This window comes from Stegostoma tigrinum, chromosome 14, assembly GCF_030684315.1.
Source record: "Stegostoma tigrinum isolate sSteTig4 chromosome 14, sSteTig4.hap1, whole genome shotgun sequence".
NCBI lineage: Eukaryota > Metazoa > Chordata > Chondrichthyes > Orectolobiformes > Stegostomatidae > Stegostoma > Stegostoma tigrinum.
Genome location: NC_081367.1, coordinates 8,962,668 through 8,980,005, shown reverse-complemented (window position 1 = coordinate 8,980,005; position 17,338 = coordinate 8,962,668). Strand labels below are relative to the sequence as shown.

General features: G+C 44.0%; 1 protein-coding gene across 2 annotated transcripts in view; it reads left to right on the top strand.

Annotated features, from left to right (window-relative positions):
• Window positions 1-2,191: 2,191 nt before the first annotated feature.
• The window catches only part of LOC125457905 (glypican-5-like), a 502,368-nt gene continuing 487,221 nt past the window's right edge, over window positions 2,192-17,338 (top strand). For both annotated transcript variants that reach the window (XM_048542684.2, XM_048542683.2), the window contains exon 1: window positions 2,192-2,691. In XM_048542684.2, coding sequence (XP_048398641.2) covers window positions 2,502-2,691 — 190 coding nt within the window. In that variant the 5' untranslated portion in view covers window positions 2,192-2,501. The remainder of the gene's footprint in view (window positions 2,692-17,338) is intronic.

Genomic DNA, 17,338 nt, shown 5'->3' with positions numbered 1-17,338 from the left:
ATTAGATTACGTCAGTATATAGATCATTGGATGCCATTCTTAATCTGATTGTCCAATATCTCAATCTAGATGTTTATATTCCACATCAGCCTCCTCCACCTGATTTCCTCACACTGTCAATATATCCTTCCATTCCTTACATAGTTATCCAACTTCTCCTTTTAAACATCATTGTTACTTGCCTCAAACACTCCTTGTGGTAGCAATCCACGTTTTGACCTCATTCTGCATGAAGAAATGTCACTTATCAAATGTATTAGTGATGGTCTTGTAAATTAACAAGCCATTTCATAATCTTCAAGATGACTTAGTAGCCTTCCCCTTTTCTAGGGAAAGACTACCGCAGTGCAGTCTTCCTTAGAGGTACAACCTCTAAACTCTGGTTTCAACCTTTCAGAGCTTTCAATGCATTTTCACCAAAGCCTCCATGTTGTTTTCTTAATGCGGGGCCTGGTAATGTGTGCAGTGCTCCCAGCATGGTCCTCTCAAGCTTCTATATGGATGTACTCTCAACTTTTACTTTTCAGCCCTGTCGAAATAGATCTGAGCACTTTAATTAATTCTGCTAATTTTGGAGATTGGTGATATGTAGCGACAATAGAATGGATAGAGAGTAGAGAGGTTAATTTATAGATAGGCAGAAAGACACATGTAAGTTGACACAGTCCTTAATCTAATTCTTTCTTGGGATATGGGCGAACACTGAAGGTGTTGAACTTGAATTGGTTAGAGCCATAGAATCATGCTACATGGAAACAGCCCCTTCAGTCCAACTCGTTCATCCTGACCACATTTCCCAAACAATGTCACACTTGTTTGCATTTGGCCCATATCCGTTTAAACTTTTCACAGAGCCAGAGAGCTGTACAGCATGGAAACAGGCCCTTAGGTCCAACTCCATGTCCATGCTGACCCAGATATCCTAAACTAATCTAGTCCCATTTGCCAGCATTTGGCCCGTATCCCTCTGAACCTGCCCCATTCATATGCCCATCCAGATTCCTTTTAAATGTTCTAATTGTATCCATCTCCACCACTTCCTCTGGCAGCTCATTCCATACATGCACTACCCTCTGCATGAAAAAGCTATCTCTTAGATCAGTTTTAAGTCTTTTCCCTCTTCACCTTAAACCTATGCCCTCTAGTTTTGGACTCCCCCTACCTCGAGGAAAAGACCTTGGCTATTGACCCTGTCTATGTAGCTCATGATTTTATAGACCTCTACAAGGTCACCTGTCAGCCTCCAATGCTTCCAAGAAAGTTGTCCCAGCCTATTTGGCCTCACCCTATAGCTCAAACCCCAGGTTACCTCTTGTTGTGCCTTTAATGTTGTAGTTGTACTTTCTTTGGCCATTTCAGAGGGTTGTTAAGAGTCAACCCTGTTGTCCTAGGTTTTGAGAGCCATGTGGCCAAATAATGAAGGATAATGAAGACTGATTTCCCTGACAGGCACTGGTGAACCAGACGACAGCCGATGATAATTTCATAGTCAGCCATCCCAAGACCAGCCTTACATTCCAGGTTCACTCATAGAATCCCTACAGTGTGGAAGCAGGCCATTTGGCCCACCAAGTCCCAAATTACCCCCGAACAGCCACTCCACCTAGCCTGCACATCTTTGGACTGTTGGAGGAAACCGGAGCACCCGGAGGAAACCCACGCAGACACCGGGAGAACGGGCAAACTCCACACAGTTAGGTCCCCAAGGATAGAATCAATCCTGGGCCCCTGGCTCTGTGAGGCAGCAGTGCTAACCACAGAGCCACCGCGCCACCCTCCGATGTCTTAAATTTTATTTTTTATTTATTAGCAGGTGTGTGTGGGGCGGTGGCCGCTGGCTGTCTAGTATTTATTGTTCACCCCTAGCCGCTCCTCGAACTGAGCAGCTTGCTGGGCCATTTCAGTGGGCAAGCCCACAGTCAAACCCCATTGGGGTCTGGAGTCACATGTAGGCCAGCCCAGGTGAGGATGGCAGATTTCCTTCCCTGAAATGGGCTACGATTAAAACTACAATTTGCTACCAACGGGAGAGTCTGACACACAGCCGCGGGGAGCGGGAGACATGGTTCGCACACTTAGTGCCCCAGTTATCAGAGTCAGCCGGTGTTTCAGAGATAGGCTGACCAGTGCGGGCGGCGGAACAACGAGCCGTTTGTTTTTGGGGCGGCTTTCAAGGAAGTTTTACCACGAGTGTAACAGGGCTAAGAATAGCGAGCCAATGGGCGAAACGTTTGCTGCAAGAGGCCGATTCCCCAAGCTCAGGGGACTAGATAGAGGCAAAATGAGTTCCAACCCCCCCGTCTCCTGGTCCAACGCAGGAGGGAGCAGCTCGTACACCACACCACACAGTGTGCAACTCAGGAGATACCAGGCATAAGCCACTGAACTTCTCAAAACAAAAAAAAGTTTTGTTTGGAAGTGAGAGAGAAACGAACACGTTTTCTCTTTTTACTGTTGCCTTGAGTCAGAGAAAGAGAGAGGCAAAGTGTAGTGTGTTGTGTATGTGTATCCCTGTACCTGCCGGGATGGAAAACAGCCTGAAACGCCTGGAGTGGGTCGTGCCTCTGTCCTTGCTACTCGGTGGTCTGAGTGGGGTCCACCTGAGAAGTCCGAGTTGTCACGAAGTGAGGACCGCTTTCCAGTTCCGTCAGATCGGCCCCCTGAAATTTGTGCCGGATTTTCCCAGGAAAGGTTAGTCTGCGGTGACGGGGCTGGGGGAAACCTAACTTGTAATGGAAATGGACAGATTGCAACTGCAAGACCACCAAAAACGAAATAAGGACCTGCATTGCTTTATATCCGCCCCCCTCCTCCCCACACACCGTCCTTAACACTTCATGTCAGGCTTGCATCTTTTTAATTTGTCTTTGCCATTTAGCGTTTGTTTGCATTTTTAAAAAAATACATAAAAATGTGGATTTACCGTGGGTTGTGGTCGGTAATGTTTTTTTTGTGATTGTCACGGTGCCAGATCACGCTTGATCAGTCTCCTGTCCTGCTGTCCCTTCGGGCTGGCTGTTACAGAGCGTTACTTGGGACAAACACTGTGATCAAATGCCTGGCAGGGTCTAAACAGGTCTACTGTCACCGCCTTTGGAGTACTGGGACGCGATTACAGACGAGAACCGCCTTCACATCTTTTGGTCCCAAACCCCGTCTTGCACTCTGATGTGTAACGGGATTCACTCATTGTGGAATCTGGGAGGGAGGAAGGAGAGACGAGGGGGCGGAAGGGGGAAAGGGGAGAGGTGGAGACATAGCGGTAATGTCTCTAAACGAGTAAATCCAGAACGTCCAGATCTGAAGGAGTTTGCTTTAAACCCCTCCAGGGTAGATGGCAACATTTGAATTCATTGAAATCTGGCATTAAAAACTGATCTAATGTTCACAGTGTAACCTACCGGATTCACTAAAGCCCATTGGGAAGGGGGATCTACTGTTTTTTACCTCGTCTGGTGTAAATGTGATTCCAGACCCACAATAGCCTTTTAATTGCCCTCATGGCCATGAGTGCTGTCCCAGCCAAAGGTACCCATGGGTTGTAAAAAGATGGGAGAGGAGAGGAACAAGATGGAAGGGTAGGGATGAGGAGGAGGGGTGTGGGGAGGGAATGGAGAATGTGCAGGTTTCCACTAGTTACTTTAAGTATAGTCCAAGCTCTCTAATGAAAGCAAACTGAGTGTCTTTTGAATTTATCACCTTTCTTTTCTCAGCGTAAGCACTTTCATTGCAAGCCAAGTCAATCCTGTGACAGCGCACATTGTGTTGCCCAGTTCACAGCACTAGTTATTTCGCGTTTCTGTCTGTGTGAATTTGCATGGCCAGGAGAGCCTGTTTGCTTTGTGAGTGGGAGCTGCAGTTGGGGTGTGTCATGGTTAAAGAAGGAGGTCTGAACTTTTACAGTCTGCTGGTGTTAAAACAGTCCCCTGTTGGTGCTCAGTTTTAATGTCTCGTTCATTGTGGCTGAAAAGTGGAGTTATTTCTGGTCCCGTTGTGTAGCCTTTTCCTCTCCTGAATGTTGGCAGGCTATGTTGCTGTAGGCACCGACACCATTCTATAATCAATTGGCTATTTGGCAATGGGGGGCTTCACAGTAGAGACATCTGTGGTCATTATTCATTGCTACACACTTCCCAAAAGGGGGCACCAGTATTACTTGGGATGTGAGACAAGCTGATTCCTGTGCATTGGCTGTACGTTCTCTCCCCTCCCAGTCTAGAAGCAATTCTAGTATGTGAGAATAGCTACCTCAGTGCATACTGGAGCCGGAGCCTGGGGCTTTGCTGCTCAGTGTGACTTAGATTCACCCTGCATTAACTCAGCCGTTGGTGCAGTGGCTCGGAGCTTTAAAGAACGTTGCTGCAGTAATTTCTGTGGAGTGCTAAGTGTTTAATTCTAACTGGGTCTACTAGCCCACCCACTTTCTCCCCACTATCCCAGTGTCTCCTGGAGAAATTGTACCTCTCTTTGGAAACCTGACTAGCCCAGAACATGCCTTAGAGCTTGACAAGTATTTTTGTCCACCCAGAACTGTTTTAAATTTTACTTTTATTGACAGACTGGAAGTGAGTTAAACTGCCTCCAGTTTGTGCAGTAAACTGCAGAATCATGCAGTACCATGTATCCCATCATCCCTCTAGCTGGCCTTGGAAATAGTTATCTGATGAAGGGACTAGGCCCGAAACGTCAACTTTTGTGCTCCTGAGATGCTACTTGGTCTGCTGTGTTCATCCAGCTTCACACTTTGTTATCTTGGATTCTCCAGCATCTGCAGTTCCCATTATCTCTAATTAGTTTTGCTCCTTTGTTTTGTTCAGGCATTGCTTGATATGTCAAAACTAACATGTGAATTTGTTCAAAAACAAAGTTGCTGGAAAAGCTCAGCAGGTCTGGCAGCATCTGTAAAGGTGAAAATAGAGTTAATGTTTCGGGTCCGGTGACCTTTCCTGTTCTGATCACCGGACTTGAAATGTTAACCCTGTTTTCTCCATCACAGATGCTGCCAGACCTGCTGAGCTTTTCCAGCAACTTTGTTTTTGTTCCTGATTTACAACATCCACAGTTCTTCTGGTTTTCATGTAAATTTGTTCTTTGAAAATTATCTTAAATCTGCATCACCCTGCAGTGGGACCCTTCACAATTTTAGACACTTCTCTGGTCAAGCTGTAGTTCAATGGAAGACGTGGCACTAACCCTTTAGAATGAAGGGGGCGAGTTAGGATCTGTGCAAGGAAGTTGGAAACTTGCGATTGGAACCAGGTGGATCTTATTGACTATGAGATTCCTGACTGGGATTGTTAGCCTGGGCTAATCAGGGAACCCTGGCTGATCAATAAAAACTAATATTGTCCTTGCAATCATTTAAGGTGCTGTTACAGAATATCTGTGATTGGTGGCATTTTCTTCATTGTGTGTGTGAATTAAAATGCTGTAGCAGTACACTGTGAAAAACGTTTTTCTAAATTGTAAATGACATTATTATTTTGACCATTTTGCAAAGTAAAATCAATAAAGGATTGAGTTTGAATAAAGGGATTCAGAACCTCTGCACTTCGGGGACTGATTCCGAGCTGGCTGACCACAGTCAGTGTACTGTGCACGAGTAACTAAAGAGTGACTCGGTGATGGGACACCGGTCTCTCTGCAGTTATTGCAGAAACCCTCATGAACAAAGTGGGCAGAGCTCACTTGATTTTTATTGTAAGTCAGGAATCAAAGACAGGCGCCTGAATGTCATTACTTTTATTATTTTTGTGAGGACTATTTATAGTTTGGTTCCAGGGAGGTGACTGCAGTAAACATGGGATGAGTGACACAGTGGGAGCTCGGGAAAAGGTAGCAGGAATTCATCAGATTCCTGTTCTGGGTTGCTTTGATGCTTGCTGCAGCGACCCGTAGTGGATGCTGAATGAGACCAGGATATCAAGTGGGATGCCTCCTGTATTCTGCAGAAATTCAGTGGGAGTTTCCTTGTGCTGGAAACGGAAAGGGTGGATGCTGTTGTTCCCTTTTGGAAATTGTTGGCACTGGGGCCAGTATGTGTTTACAAGGAGTCAGCAAATCGTTACTTTCAATGTCCTAGACATTAGAACACGTGTCAGACCTTGGAAGGTTGAACTGAAATCGTGAGTGTGTCATTAGATAAGGGGAGGAAATGCCCCATTAATGTATGGCCATGCATTTTCTGCATACTGAGCTGAGTGCAGAGGATACCAAGTTAGAGTAGCACTGGGTGCTTTTTGTGAAGCAATGTTGATTTTGTTCTTAAAAAGAGGTGTGCATTTATGTGGTGCCTTTTGCAATCTCAACATGTCCCTAAGCTCTTTATAGCTGCAGAGTTTCTTGAAGCATTGTCACTGCTGTAACAGAGGAAACAGCAACTAATACGTGCACAGCAAGCTCCCATAAAGAACAATATGACAGTGACTGGATAATCTTGTTCCAATTATTTTGGTTAAATAGTGGCCATGATAATAGTGACTATGGGATTAATTACTTCCACCTGAGAAGGTTAACAGGGCCTTGGATTAATATCTCATCTGAAGAACAGCACCTCTGATAATGCGGCACTTTCTCAGTTTTTCACTGGAGGACTGCTCTGAAGTTTGGGCTCATGCCTCATCTGGAACTCAAACCTTGTGACTTACAATACCATTGAGCAGATGCATTGGGCCAAGTTTTATTCAGGCCTCGTAGCCTTAATGCCAGGCCCAAAAAAAAATAGTCCTGATGCCTCACTCACTCCTACACACACCTCAATTTCTGCCAAACTAGGGGCCGATAAAATTCATCCCAGGAGCATTAGCTGTCTCATTCATTCTGTGTTGTTACTCGGTGCCAGCCAGATTTGTACCTGAAACTTGAGTTCCATTTACTCCTGAAGTTGCTCTGTTCCTCTCTTCTTTCCACCAGAAGCCAACTGTCCTAAATTCGACCCGTTCCATGGGTTAAATGTCTCTCTGGTCTCGACAGTCTTCAAACAATTTTTTTTTATTAGGGAATTTCCTTTTTAAATAAAAGGCTTTTTTATTGCACAACTTGCTCTTCGTAAAAGGCCTAAAGGTGCTCCACCGCAAATTGTGTGGGGGGGAAAAAAGAAAAAGAACTTTAATTTATGTGATGCTTTTCACCACAGCGGGAAGTCCCAAAGCATTTCACAGCCCATGGAACATGTTTGCAATGTCATCACATTTGTACGGAACATACCACCACCATTAATGTATCAACGACCACATCATCTGTTTGCAGTAGTGGTTAAGGAGCAGCTAATGACTAGGACCAACTTTTTCTTCCTCTTGCGTGGGTCCACAAAGTCCGCAATGGCTTCAGTAAGCTGAAGTCACACTGTAAAACGCCGCTCAATACATGTGGGACATCCTATAGGCAGTCCAGCTTTGTGGAAACTGTTGTGATTGGATGGCGATCAGCCAGGTATACCTCACAGAATGTTAGTTCCCTGATTGAGGATATTAATCTGGTCCAATCAGGGAGCCCTGGCTGGCAGATATAAACAGTCAAAGGTTCAGTTCCCGCTGAGAGCTGGCTCAGACGGAGCTGGATCAGTGTTAAGGGCTGTCCATGTGTAAATAAAGGACACCAGCCTCTGTGGAGTTGTTTCAGAAGCATTGACCAGGAACAACAGAGAACATTACAGCACAGAACAGGCCCTTCGGCCCTCGATGTTGTGCCGACCTGTCATACCGATCTCAAGCCCATCTAACCTACACTATTCCATGTACGTCCATATGCTTGTCCAGTGACGACTTAAATGTACCTAAAGTTGGCGAATCTACTACCGTTGCAGGCAAAGCATTCCATTCCCTTACTACTGAGTAAAGAAACTACCTCTGACATCTGTCCTATATCTTTCACCCCTCAATTTAAAGCTATGCCCCCTCGTGCTCGCCGTCCCCATCCTAGGAAAGGACACGAGGATGAACTCCCTTCTCCTCTGTCTGGGTATCTTTCACATCCATCTGAGAGGACAGGCAGTGCTTCAGTTTAACACCTCATCTGAGAGTGTGGCACTCTCTCAGCACAGCTCTGAGTTCAAGTTGCTTATGAGTAGCCTCTCAGTTATCCAGAACTTACTCATCCAGGGAAAAAAAGAAACAGCTTGTTCACAACTGTCACCCCCACCAGGAGAGTCTGAGGACTTTCTACTTCTTGCTTAGCTGCCCAGCCAATCCCCTTCCACCACCACCTTCCTTCGCCTGGCTGAAAGTCTTCTCTCATTTAACAGTTTTTCCTTTAACTTCCTTCACTCCCTCCAAGCACAAGGTGTTGCTTTGCAAATGCACATGGCTCTGAATTAAACATGCCTTTTTGGGGGGTGCATAGAGCATTTCTCATTGCTGTTATACTCGGATGTTCTCTCCCAACTCTTTCTGTCTGACTTTGATAACTGGATTGTTGCAACTTCCTGCTGTCACTGAGTGAGAAAGCTTCATCAATTTTGCTTCCGATTTCCACGTTTTTCTCAACTTCGCCCAGACCATCTCACACATGTTCCTTCCCCTTCTTGACTTCTCTGTCTCCATTTTCTGGACATGCCTTTGACTGATATTTATATAAATGCAACCATTCCACACCCGCCTCAACTACACTTCCTTACATCCTACCCCCTGCGAGGACTCCATTCCATTCTCCAATTTCTCTACCCACAGCAGATCTGGTCTGATGATGCAGTCTTCCAAACGATATAGTTTACCCTTTTCCTGCACTCAGGACTGTCTGCACCATGTTGGATTGGGCCCTCAACTGTGCCTGAATCATTTCTCACACTTCTGCCTTCCCTCCCTTTCGTCCCTTTCAGGGAGAATGATAGTGTTCCACTGGTCCTCGCTTTTCATAAAGCCAGCCTCCATATTCAGTTTATTATACTGTGCCATTTCCACAAACTTCAGCAGGACGCAACCAACAAGCACATGTTTTCCTCCCCTTTGCTGTCAGAATTCCACAGGGACTGTTTGCTGTGTGACACCCTGGTCCATTCCTCCATCATCCCCAACACTCTGCAGCCTTCCACACTACATTCCTATGCAAGTACAAGATTTGTAGCACTTGCCTTTTTATGTCCTCTCTCCTCACTGTCCAAAATCTCAATACACCTTGCACCCTCTTTCCACCCTCTATTCGAAAAAAAATTCTTGCCTCAGTGACGACTTAAATGTACCTAAAGTTGGCGAATCTACTACCGTTGCAGGCAAAGCATTCCATTCCCTTACTACTCTGAGTAAAGAAACTACCTCTGACATCTGTCCTATATCTTTCACCCCTCAATTTAAAGCTATGCCCCTCCTTCAAACTTTCCTCCTTTTACCCCAAAGTTATGTCCCTAGTAATTTATATTTCTACTCTGGGAAAAAGACCCCGGAACTATCTGTCCACACCTTGCATAATTTTGTAAACCTTTATCAGGACCCCTCGCCCTCTGAACTTCAATTGAAATCAAACCGAAAATGTCCCATCTCTCCTCATAACCTCCAAACCAGGCAGTATCCTGGTAAAATTTTCTATACCCTCTCCAAAGCCTTCACATTCTTCTTGGTAATGTGGCAACCAGAACTCTACATAATACTCCAAAAGTGGCGTTACCAAAGCTCCGTACATCTGCAATATGACTTACCAGTTTTCATACAGTATGCCCTGACTAAAGAAGGGAAGCATGCCATTCTTGAACACTTTATCCACTTGTGTTGCCACTTTCAGGGAACTGTGAACCTGCGTGCCTAGATCCCCCTGTATGTTAATGCTTCTAAGAGTTCTGCTGTTCACTGTATATTTCCCTCCTGCATTAGCCCTTCCAAAATACATCGTCTCGCATTTCACTGGATTAAATTCCATCGACTTCAACATCTTGCTGTCTTATGGTGAGAGCACAGTGTGACAGCACACAATACTACATTTAGCATTGGAATCAAGGATCACCAATTTATATTTCTTGTGATGTCCAATAATAATATAATACACCATGCAGTCAGTGTGTTGATTTCCTGGCATTGTACTTTCTTTACCTGTCTATGATAAAATGTATATCTTACAAAAGCCATTCCTTTACAACTAGTGGAAGTGAGAATTGAGCATGCATGCCCATGTGTTTTATTTGTGATGAATCTGTGACTTTAAGAGGTGTGTTTTGTCCTGGTTTTTTTTTTAGAGAGAGATTGGGGACAGGTACCAATCAGTCTGAGAAGATAAACAACTGGTGAAGCCTAGTGTTCTGTTTTTAAAGTTGCAACAATAGAAGCAGCCTGAGTGGGTGTGGCCAAGCTTCCAACCACAGAACCAGGGATTTTAGGTTTAGCTTTCAGCAAAGGCTACTGTGGCTGTCAAAAAACTACTATATCTCTCCTTGCTACATCTGAGAGCTGGAGTTGTCTCTCTCACAGAATTGTCTTTCGATGTTCTTTCCTCCTGGATTGGAAAACTGCATGTGAGACAGTCCTTTTTCTGAATTTGTCTTTTGCCAAGGGTGTGTTTATTGCATATTGCTACGTTGGAGCTGTTAATTAGAAAAATTATTCTATTAACCTTTCCAATAAATTAAGTAATTCCAACTCCTTCTTTCTTTTGTTGTATTTTAATTATAGTGAATGAATAAAGAGTGCATTTTTAAAGATTTGGTAGTTTGACCAATCGAATTAAATCAAGAATGCAATGCCATACGTGTACCTCTAAAATAAGAAGTAGTTAGGGTCTAAGTTACCTTCTGAATAGTTTGCGGGTGTTTGGTCCAGTCCACATTATGCTTGGTGAGTAAATAAAATAACAATGTTGTTACATTGTATTTAAAAACACAGATTTTTATATTGAGATGGTGTATGTTAATCTATATCCGTGCAGTGGGGATGCCAGTGTTGGACTGTGGTGGACAAAGTCAGAAGCCACATGGCACCAGGGTATCGTCAAACTGGTTTATTTGCAATGATAAGCTTTCAAAGCACTGCTCCTTCATCAGGTGAAGTGGAGGGAAGCACACAGGCACAGTATTTATAGGCGGAGACATAATAGCAAGATAATTCCAGGTAATTAGGTTCTTCTGGAAAAAAAAAATTTTTTCAGAAGAAGGATCCAGGCCTGAAATGTCAGCTTTCCTACTCCTCTGATGCTGCTGGCCTTCTGTGTTCCTCCAGCTCCACACCTTAGAACATAGAACAATACAGCACAGAACAGGCCCTTCGGCCCTCGATGTTGCGCCGACCTGTGAACTAATCTAAGCCCCTCCCCCTACACTATCCCATCATTATCCATATGCTTATCCAAGGACTGTTTAAATGCCCCTAATGTGGCTGAGTTAACTACATTGGCAGGCAGGGCGTTCCACATCCTTACCACTCTGAGTAAAGAACCTGCCTCTGACATCTGTCTTAAATCTATCACTCCTCAGATTGCAGCTATGCCCCCTTGTACAAGCTGAAGTCATCATCCTCAGAAAAAGACTCTCACTGTCCACCCTATCTAATCCTCTGACCATCTTGTATGTCTCTATTGAATCCCCTCCTTAGCCTCCTTGATATCTATAGTGATAACCTATGATCTGATTAATTAAGGCAGAGAGATAATTACAAAAAAATCAAAAACAAGATGGTGCTGGAGACAAACCAAATAGCTGGAATAACAAGATAGGCATAAGAGTCACGTGGACTTTATAATTATATATTGAATGTTACTGTGCTGCTTTATTGCTGCTTTGTGTATTTTGGTCTTTGGGATTGCGTTAACTTTCAGTGTTAGTGATTTTGTATTCAAAAGTCGTTTGGGAAGCACTAACTTAGCTGGTCAAATAACTGGAGTGGAAATCCAACCAACAACTTTGCAGCTCAGAAGCAACAATTTGAACAAGTGAGTGAAGGCTCGAAGAAGGATTATGATCAGCAGGGAAGCCTCGCTGACTGCTGTTTACCTCTGTCAGTGCCTGTCCAAAACACAGCTGCATTCGAAGATTCCCTGTGGTTTGGATAACTGTAAACCTTGAAAGATTACAGCATTCTGAGTAAGGCTTTAGAAAAACTTGAAGGTTTCAAGGCTGTTGATATAATCTATTACTATTTGATGGAATTCCAGGACTGTGAGCTGGGTTTTGGCACTCGTACTCCTTGATTATAAATGTCTACAATAAAGGCAATTGGTTAATAGTCAGTGAGCATTGGTTCTGTCATTGCATGGCAATTAGGGGATCTACTTTAGTGATTTAGTCCAATTTCTTTTTGGAAGGCTTTGTTATCTTCAGGCTTCTGTTGCCAGTAATGATCTGTTTTCCAAACAAACTATGTTGAGAAACTCCCAGCTCAAATTCTGCTGAGTTAGCAACTGTTGTGGGTTCTCAGTGCAGCAGATCCCATGAGATAAAAGCCTGTTGGACATTGCTTTGGCAATAGATCAAGTGTTTCTTGGTCACAATTGTGCCTGTGAATGCTATGTTCCTTGAACAAAGTTTGCTTCATTGCAAAACCAACTCCTTCACCTGAGCGGCGACAGGGTGCCATTGTGTAAGTGTGTATTTTATAAAAGTATATTGGAGAAGTATATCCCTGGCAGGCTAGATAACTGACTGTTCTATACCTGCAGCAACTCATGACAGCATCATTTCTCTTGTTTGTCAGGTAATTGATTAAGCATTGTGAGAAGTTTGGAACCCGAACTGTTCAGATCACATCAGCTTAGGTGTAATTCTCAAGTGTTCAGACCAGTAGAGAGAGAGGTTCCCGGGCTTTTTTTGTGTGAAGCAAAGGCCTTGCAAACTCTAAAGGATTTTCTCTGTGAGAATTGTAAAGATGCACGCGATTCCAGATTGTCAGAATTTACTGACAGGAGAAATGCCGGCTGTGTTTTAAGTTTAGGAAGGTGTTTGGGTGCCTGTAAGTAGAGGGATTTTGTGTCCACAGAATCACACACTCTGTCCCCATGTCTGATCCTGTCCTGGTCTGCACTGGAATGATCTGGCCTCGGGCAGGGGAAGAAGTAGACAGAGCAGTGCAGTGAGTCTCCAGTGACAACAGCATTAGTGTTTGGTCATAGAGTCATAGGGTCATAGAGTTGTACAGCAGGGAAATAGACCCTTCCATGCTGACTAGATATCCTAGATAAGTCTAGTCCCATTTGCCAGCAGCTAATCTGTACCCTTCCTATTCATGTGCTCATCCAGATGCTTTTAAATGTTGCAATTGTACCAGCCTCCACCACTTCCTCTGGCAGCACATTCCATACACATAATCTGTATGAAACAGTTGCCCCTTAGGTCCCTTTTAAATATTTTTCTCTCTCTCCTTAAAATGCTGGAACTTGTTTCATTATCCGGTGAAGACCAAATCAGTGAGGCAGTGCCTCTTCTAGTTGACAAGCCCTGCCTGGAAGATGCACACTATCCCCATGGAACTGCACCCCATATGTGAGGCAGTGATCAAAGAAAATCCGAGGGACGGCACACATCGTACAGGAGCAGCAGGGAAACAAAATCTGTACCCTATTTTAACCGAGAGTTTACACATATTTCCTTTTGTTAACCAAATATTTGACAGATATAGAAAAGTGCCACAATGTTTTCAATCCCCAATTAAATGGAGGAATCTACACCCAGTTGAAAGATTTCTGTTAGCTTATAATGAAAGGGGAGGGGGGCGTGGTTGTTAGCTGTTGATGAGACCAAGAAAAAGAGGAGTAGGCTATTTGCTCCATTATTCTTTGAATCATGTTTGATGTCTGCAGAACCCCACTTTGATTCATGTCCCATGATATTCTTATTCAACAAAAATCTAATTCTGTCTTGAAACCTTCAGTTAATACTGTAACAAGAACTTTTTGGAAAACTGAGTTTCAGATTTCCTCAATCCTTCCAGAATCATTGACTAACTGACCAAGTCTAATTTTAACTTTGTGCCCCTTTAACTTTTCCTCATTCATGGGATGTGGGCGGAGGCATTTCGTAGTGGAGGAAGCAAAATGCCAGCTTCCTGAATGGGAGGAAGAAAGTTGGGAACTCTCTAAAATTCATTCAGAGGATATAGGCATCGCTGGCTGGACCAACATTTAATGTCCGTCACTATTTGCTCCCGAGAAGGGGTTGGTGAGCTGTCGTCTTGAACTGTTGAAATCCATTTCAGTACAGGTACATCCACAATGCTGTCAGGGAAGCAGGTTTGGAGAACGTTGACCCAACAACACTGAAGTCTTGCTTCTGTATAGAATGGGCTCCTGGCAGTGGCATGGTGTGGGCTGGTGTAGTCCGGAGCGGGACCGTAGCAGCAGGGAAGGAAAAGTTAGACACTCTTTAAGTTATCCTTCTTTATTTCTGATTTTAGTTTAAGTAAATATGAATGGTGCGTACATGGCGAAGATATACACTTTTCCCTGCACTTTGTATTGAAAACATACTAACAGTAAATGATTCAATAAATTATTCAATTCATTTCAGGACCAGCGATTTATTTCCAGATCAAGGTTGTGAGTAGCTTAGAAGGGAACTTGTAGTTGATGGTTTTCAAATTTATTTGGAGCTCTTATCCTTCTAGATGGGGAAGTAGCTGAAGGTGTTGTCCAAAGATCTTTAGTGAATTTCTGCAGGGCATCTTGTAGATAGTGCACACTGCTGCTACTGAGCGTCGGTGGTGGACAGAGTGAATGCTGGTGGATGTGGTACCAGTCAAGAGGACTGCTTTGTCCTGGCTGGTATTGAGCTTCTTGAGTGTTGTTGGGGCTGCACTCATCCAGGCAAGGGGGGAGCATTCCATCACACTCCTGACTTGTGCCTGTAGATGAGGGCAAGCAGGAGATGAGTTGTTCGCTGCAGTATTCCTAGTCTCTGGCCTGCTGTTGTAGCCACTGTATTTAAATGGCTAAACAAGTTTGGTTCCTAGTCAGTGGTAATATCAAGAATGTTAATGGTGGGGCATAGAGTGATGGTAATGCCATTGAATGTCAGGAGGTGATGGCTCATGATGCTGTCATGAGTTGCTGCAGGTATAGAACAGTCAGTTATCTAACCTGCCAGGGATATGCTATTTGTTGGACGTGGTCCTTGGTGGGTATTTGTGTTGTGTAAACGTTACTTAGCACTTGTCAGCTCAAATCCGGTTATTGCACAAATCTTGCATGCATTTGGGCATAGACTGCCTCAGTATCTGAGGAGTCGTGAATGGTGCTGAACATTGTGCAATCATTAGTGAAAATCCCCACTTCTGACTTTATGATGGATGGAAGATGTGATAATTAAAAGTGGATTGTAATTCTGGATGAGTAAGTAATGTGAATGGTGCCATGCATGGCGAAGGTATACACTTTTCCCTGCATTTTGTATTGAAAAGATACTAACAGTAAATGATTCAATAAATTAGGTCAACTAATTGCATTTTATAATAAATGGATATTGTTTAGCTTCTTTGTTTAACCAGTTATTCATTTATGAGTATTCTATTGATACTGTCGCCTTCATGGATCATCATCCATGGATCACCCAAAGAAGATTTAATTATTGGAACAGGAGAATATTTGTAATGGCAGGTCATGCATGCTAACGAAAACACATGCTCCTCAGATTTGTGCTTGAATCAGAAGCAAATGTGGAACACTCGCCTTCGGCTTCCTGACTGGACAAACGCAGTGTGCAGCAGGTGAGGTACTCTTTCTAGGGGATTTGGAATGAACGGGACCTGCTTCTTATGTTTGGGCAAACTGTTTTGAATGAAGGGAGAGGAGAGCTGTTGGACTGAGGTCAGGTAGTGCCTGCTTGGCTGCATGAGCAGCTTGAATACCATGTCCTCGATAGGGAGGTCATAGATGGTTTGAGCTTCTTGACCGTTTGTGCTCCTTCCACCTGCAAGTCAGAACAAGTGAGCATTCCCAATACCCAGCGAACACCTTTAAAAGCGTGTAGTACTTTGACAGCTGCTCTCACCTCCCTTGTAGGTGTTCCACAAACCCACTCTCCTGTAATTGATACAATTCTCACAGCATGAACTGACTCCCACACATTCAGTCCACAGGTCCATTTGCTAAAAGGGGCCTAGAACCCATCAACTCCCCACTATACCTTCCACCCTCATATTCTCAATACTTGATGCCCTTGCGTGTGCTACTTTGACTATGCTGTTCCGCAGAGCTTTGCAACAGAGTCTCGGGGTACGTTCTCTCTTTTGGGGCATTTGACCAGCTGACTTGCACTTCAGTCTCTGCCCTGGTCACCTCAGTCAGGCAGGGGACTCCCCTTCTACTGTCACTGGGAAACAGAAACCCCATCGTCAGCTGTCACTGGGAAACAGAAACTCCACCTTCTGCTGACACTAGGAAACAGAAACTCCACCATAAGCTGTAACTGGGAAACAGAAACCCCCACCTTCTGCTGTCACTGGGAAACAGAAACCCCACCTTCTGCTGAATTTGGGAAACAGAAACCCCACCTTTTGCTGTCACTGAGAAACAGTGTTCTATTACCCTCATGTACTTTGTATGGCATGATCAGCCTGTACTGCACGCAAAACAAAATTTTTCACTGTTCCTAGGTACATGTGACAATAATAAATCAAATCAAGTCTTTTATGATGCTTTCATAAAGACTGACAGCCTTCTGCCAGATAAAGGGGAGGCTGATTGGTATGTTCTTCTCATGAAGTTGATCAAGCCACGTCTCAAACCTGCATTCCATTATCTCGATTGCTTTGCCATGCTGCTGTGGTATCTTTTGTGTTGAATGCAGCATGGCATGTTTGGCTTTCTCGCTGACCTCATTGCCGTTTTGCCAGATGGAAAGAATGGTTAGCGAGGGCTATCCAAGATGGTGAGCATTGTTCACAACACCATCCCCATTTTTCTTAACTATGGCCATTTCCTCATTGAGAGCCGGACTTCTCGCTTAAGTTGAGAGGTATCAATCTTTGCGCTAGTGCTGCGTTTTCCACTGGTATTTGTGTGATTTCACAGATCCAAGACAACAGAAGTTCAGAGCAATCTCACAACTTGCACTTTGCACTTGCAGTTCTCAAAGTGAATGGAGAAGGGGATGCTGTGTGAAGGATTCCAGGCAGGAGTTTCTGGGAATGCTCAGCAACACACCGGGATAATTATGTAAGAATGACACAGCTGAATGAATACTGAAAGTTGTGCCCTCCATTAAATAGGGATGTACAGACAAAGCAAGCAGTGTCAAAGCAATGAAAAGCATAGGCCTCCTGGAGCATGGGGTAAAGCACCCACCCTCCTCTCAGATGGCTTCAAAACAATAGAGGCAGCAACTGGTCATTAGGCCCAATTACTTCAAACTGATGTTTGTACTCCAGTTGAGTTTTCTCCTATCTTATTTCATGTTGTCTGAGCACAATTTCCTTCAGTTCCTGTCTCTCATGAG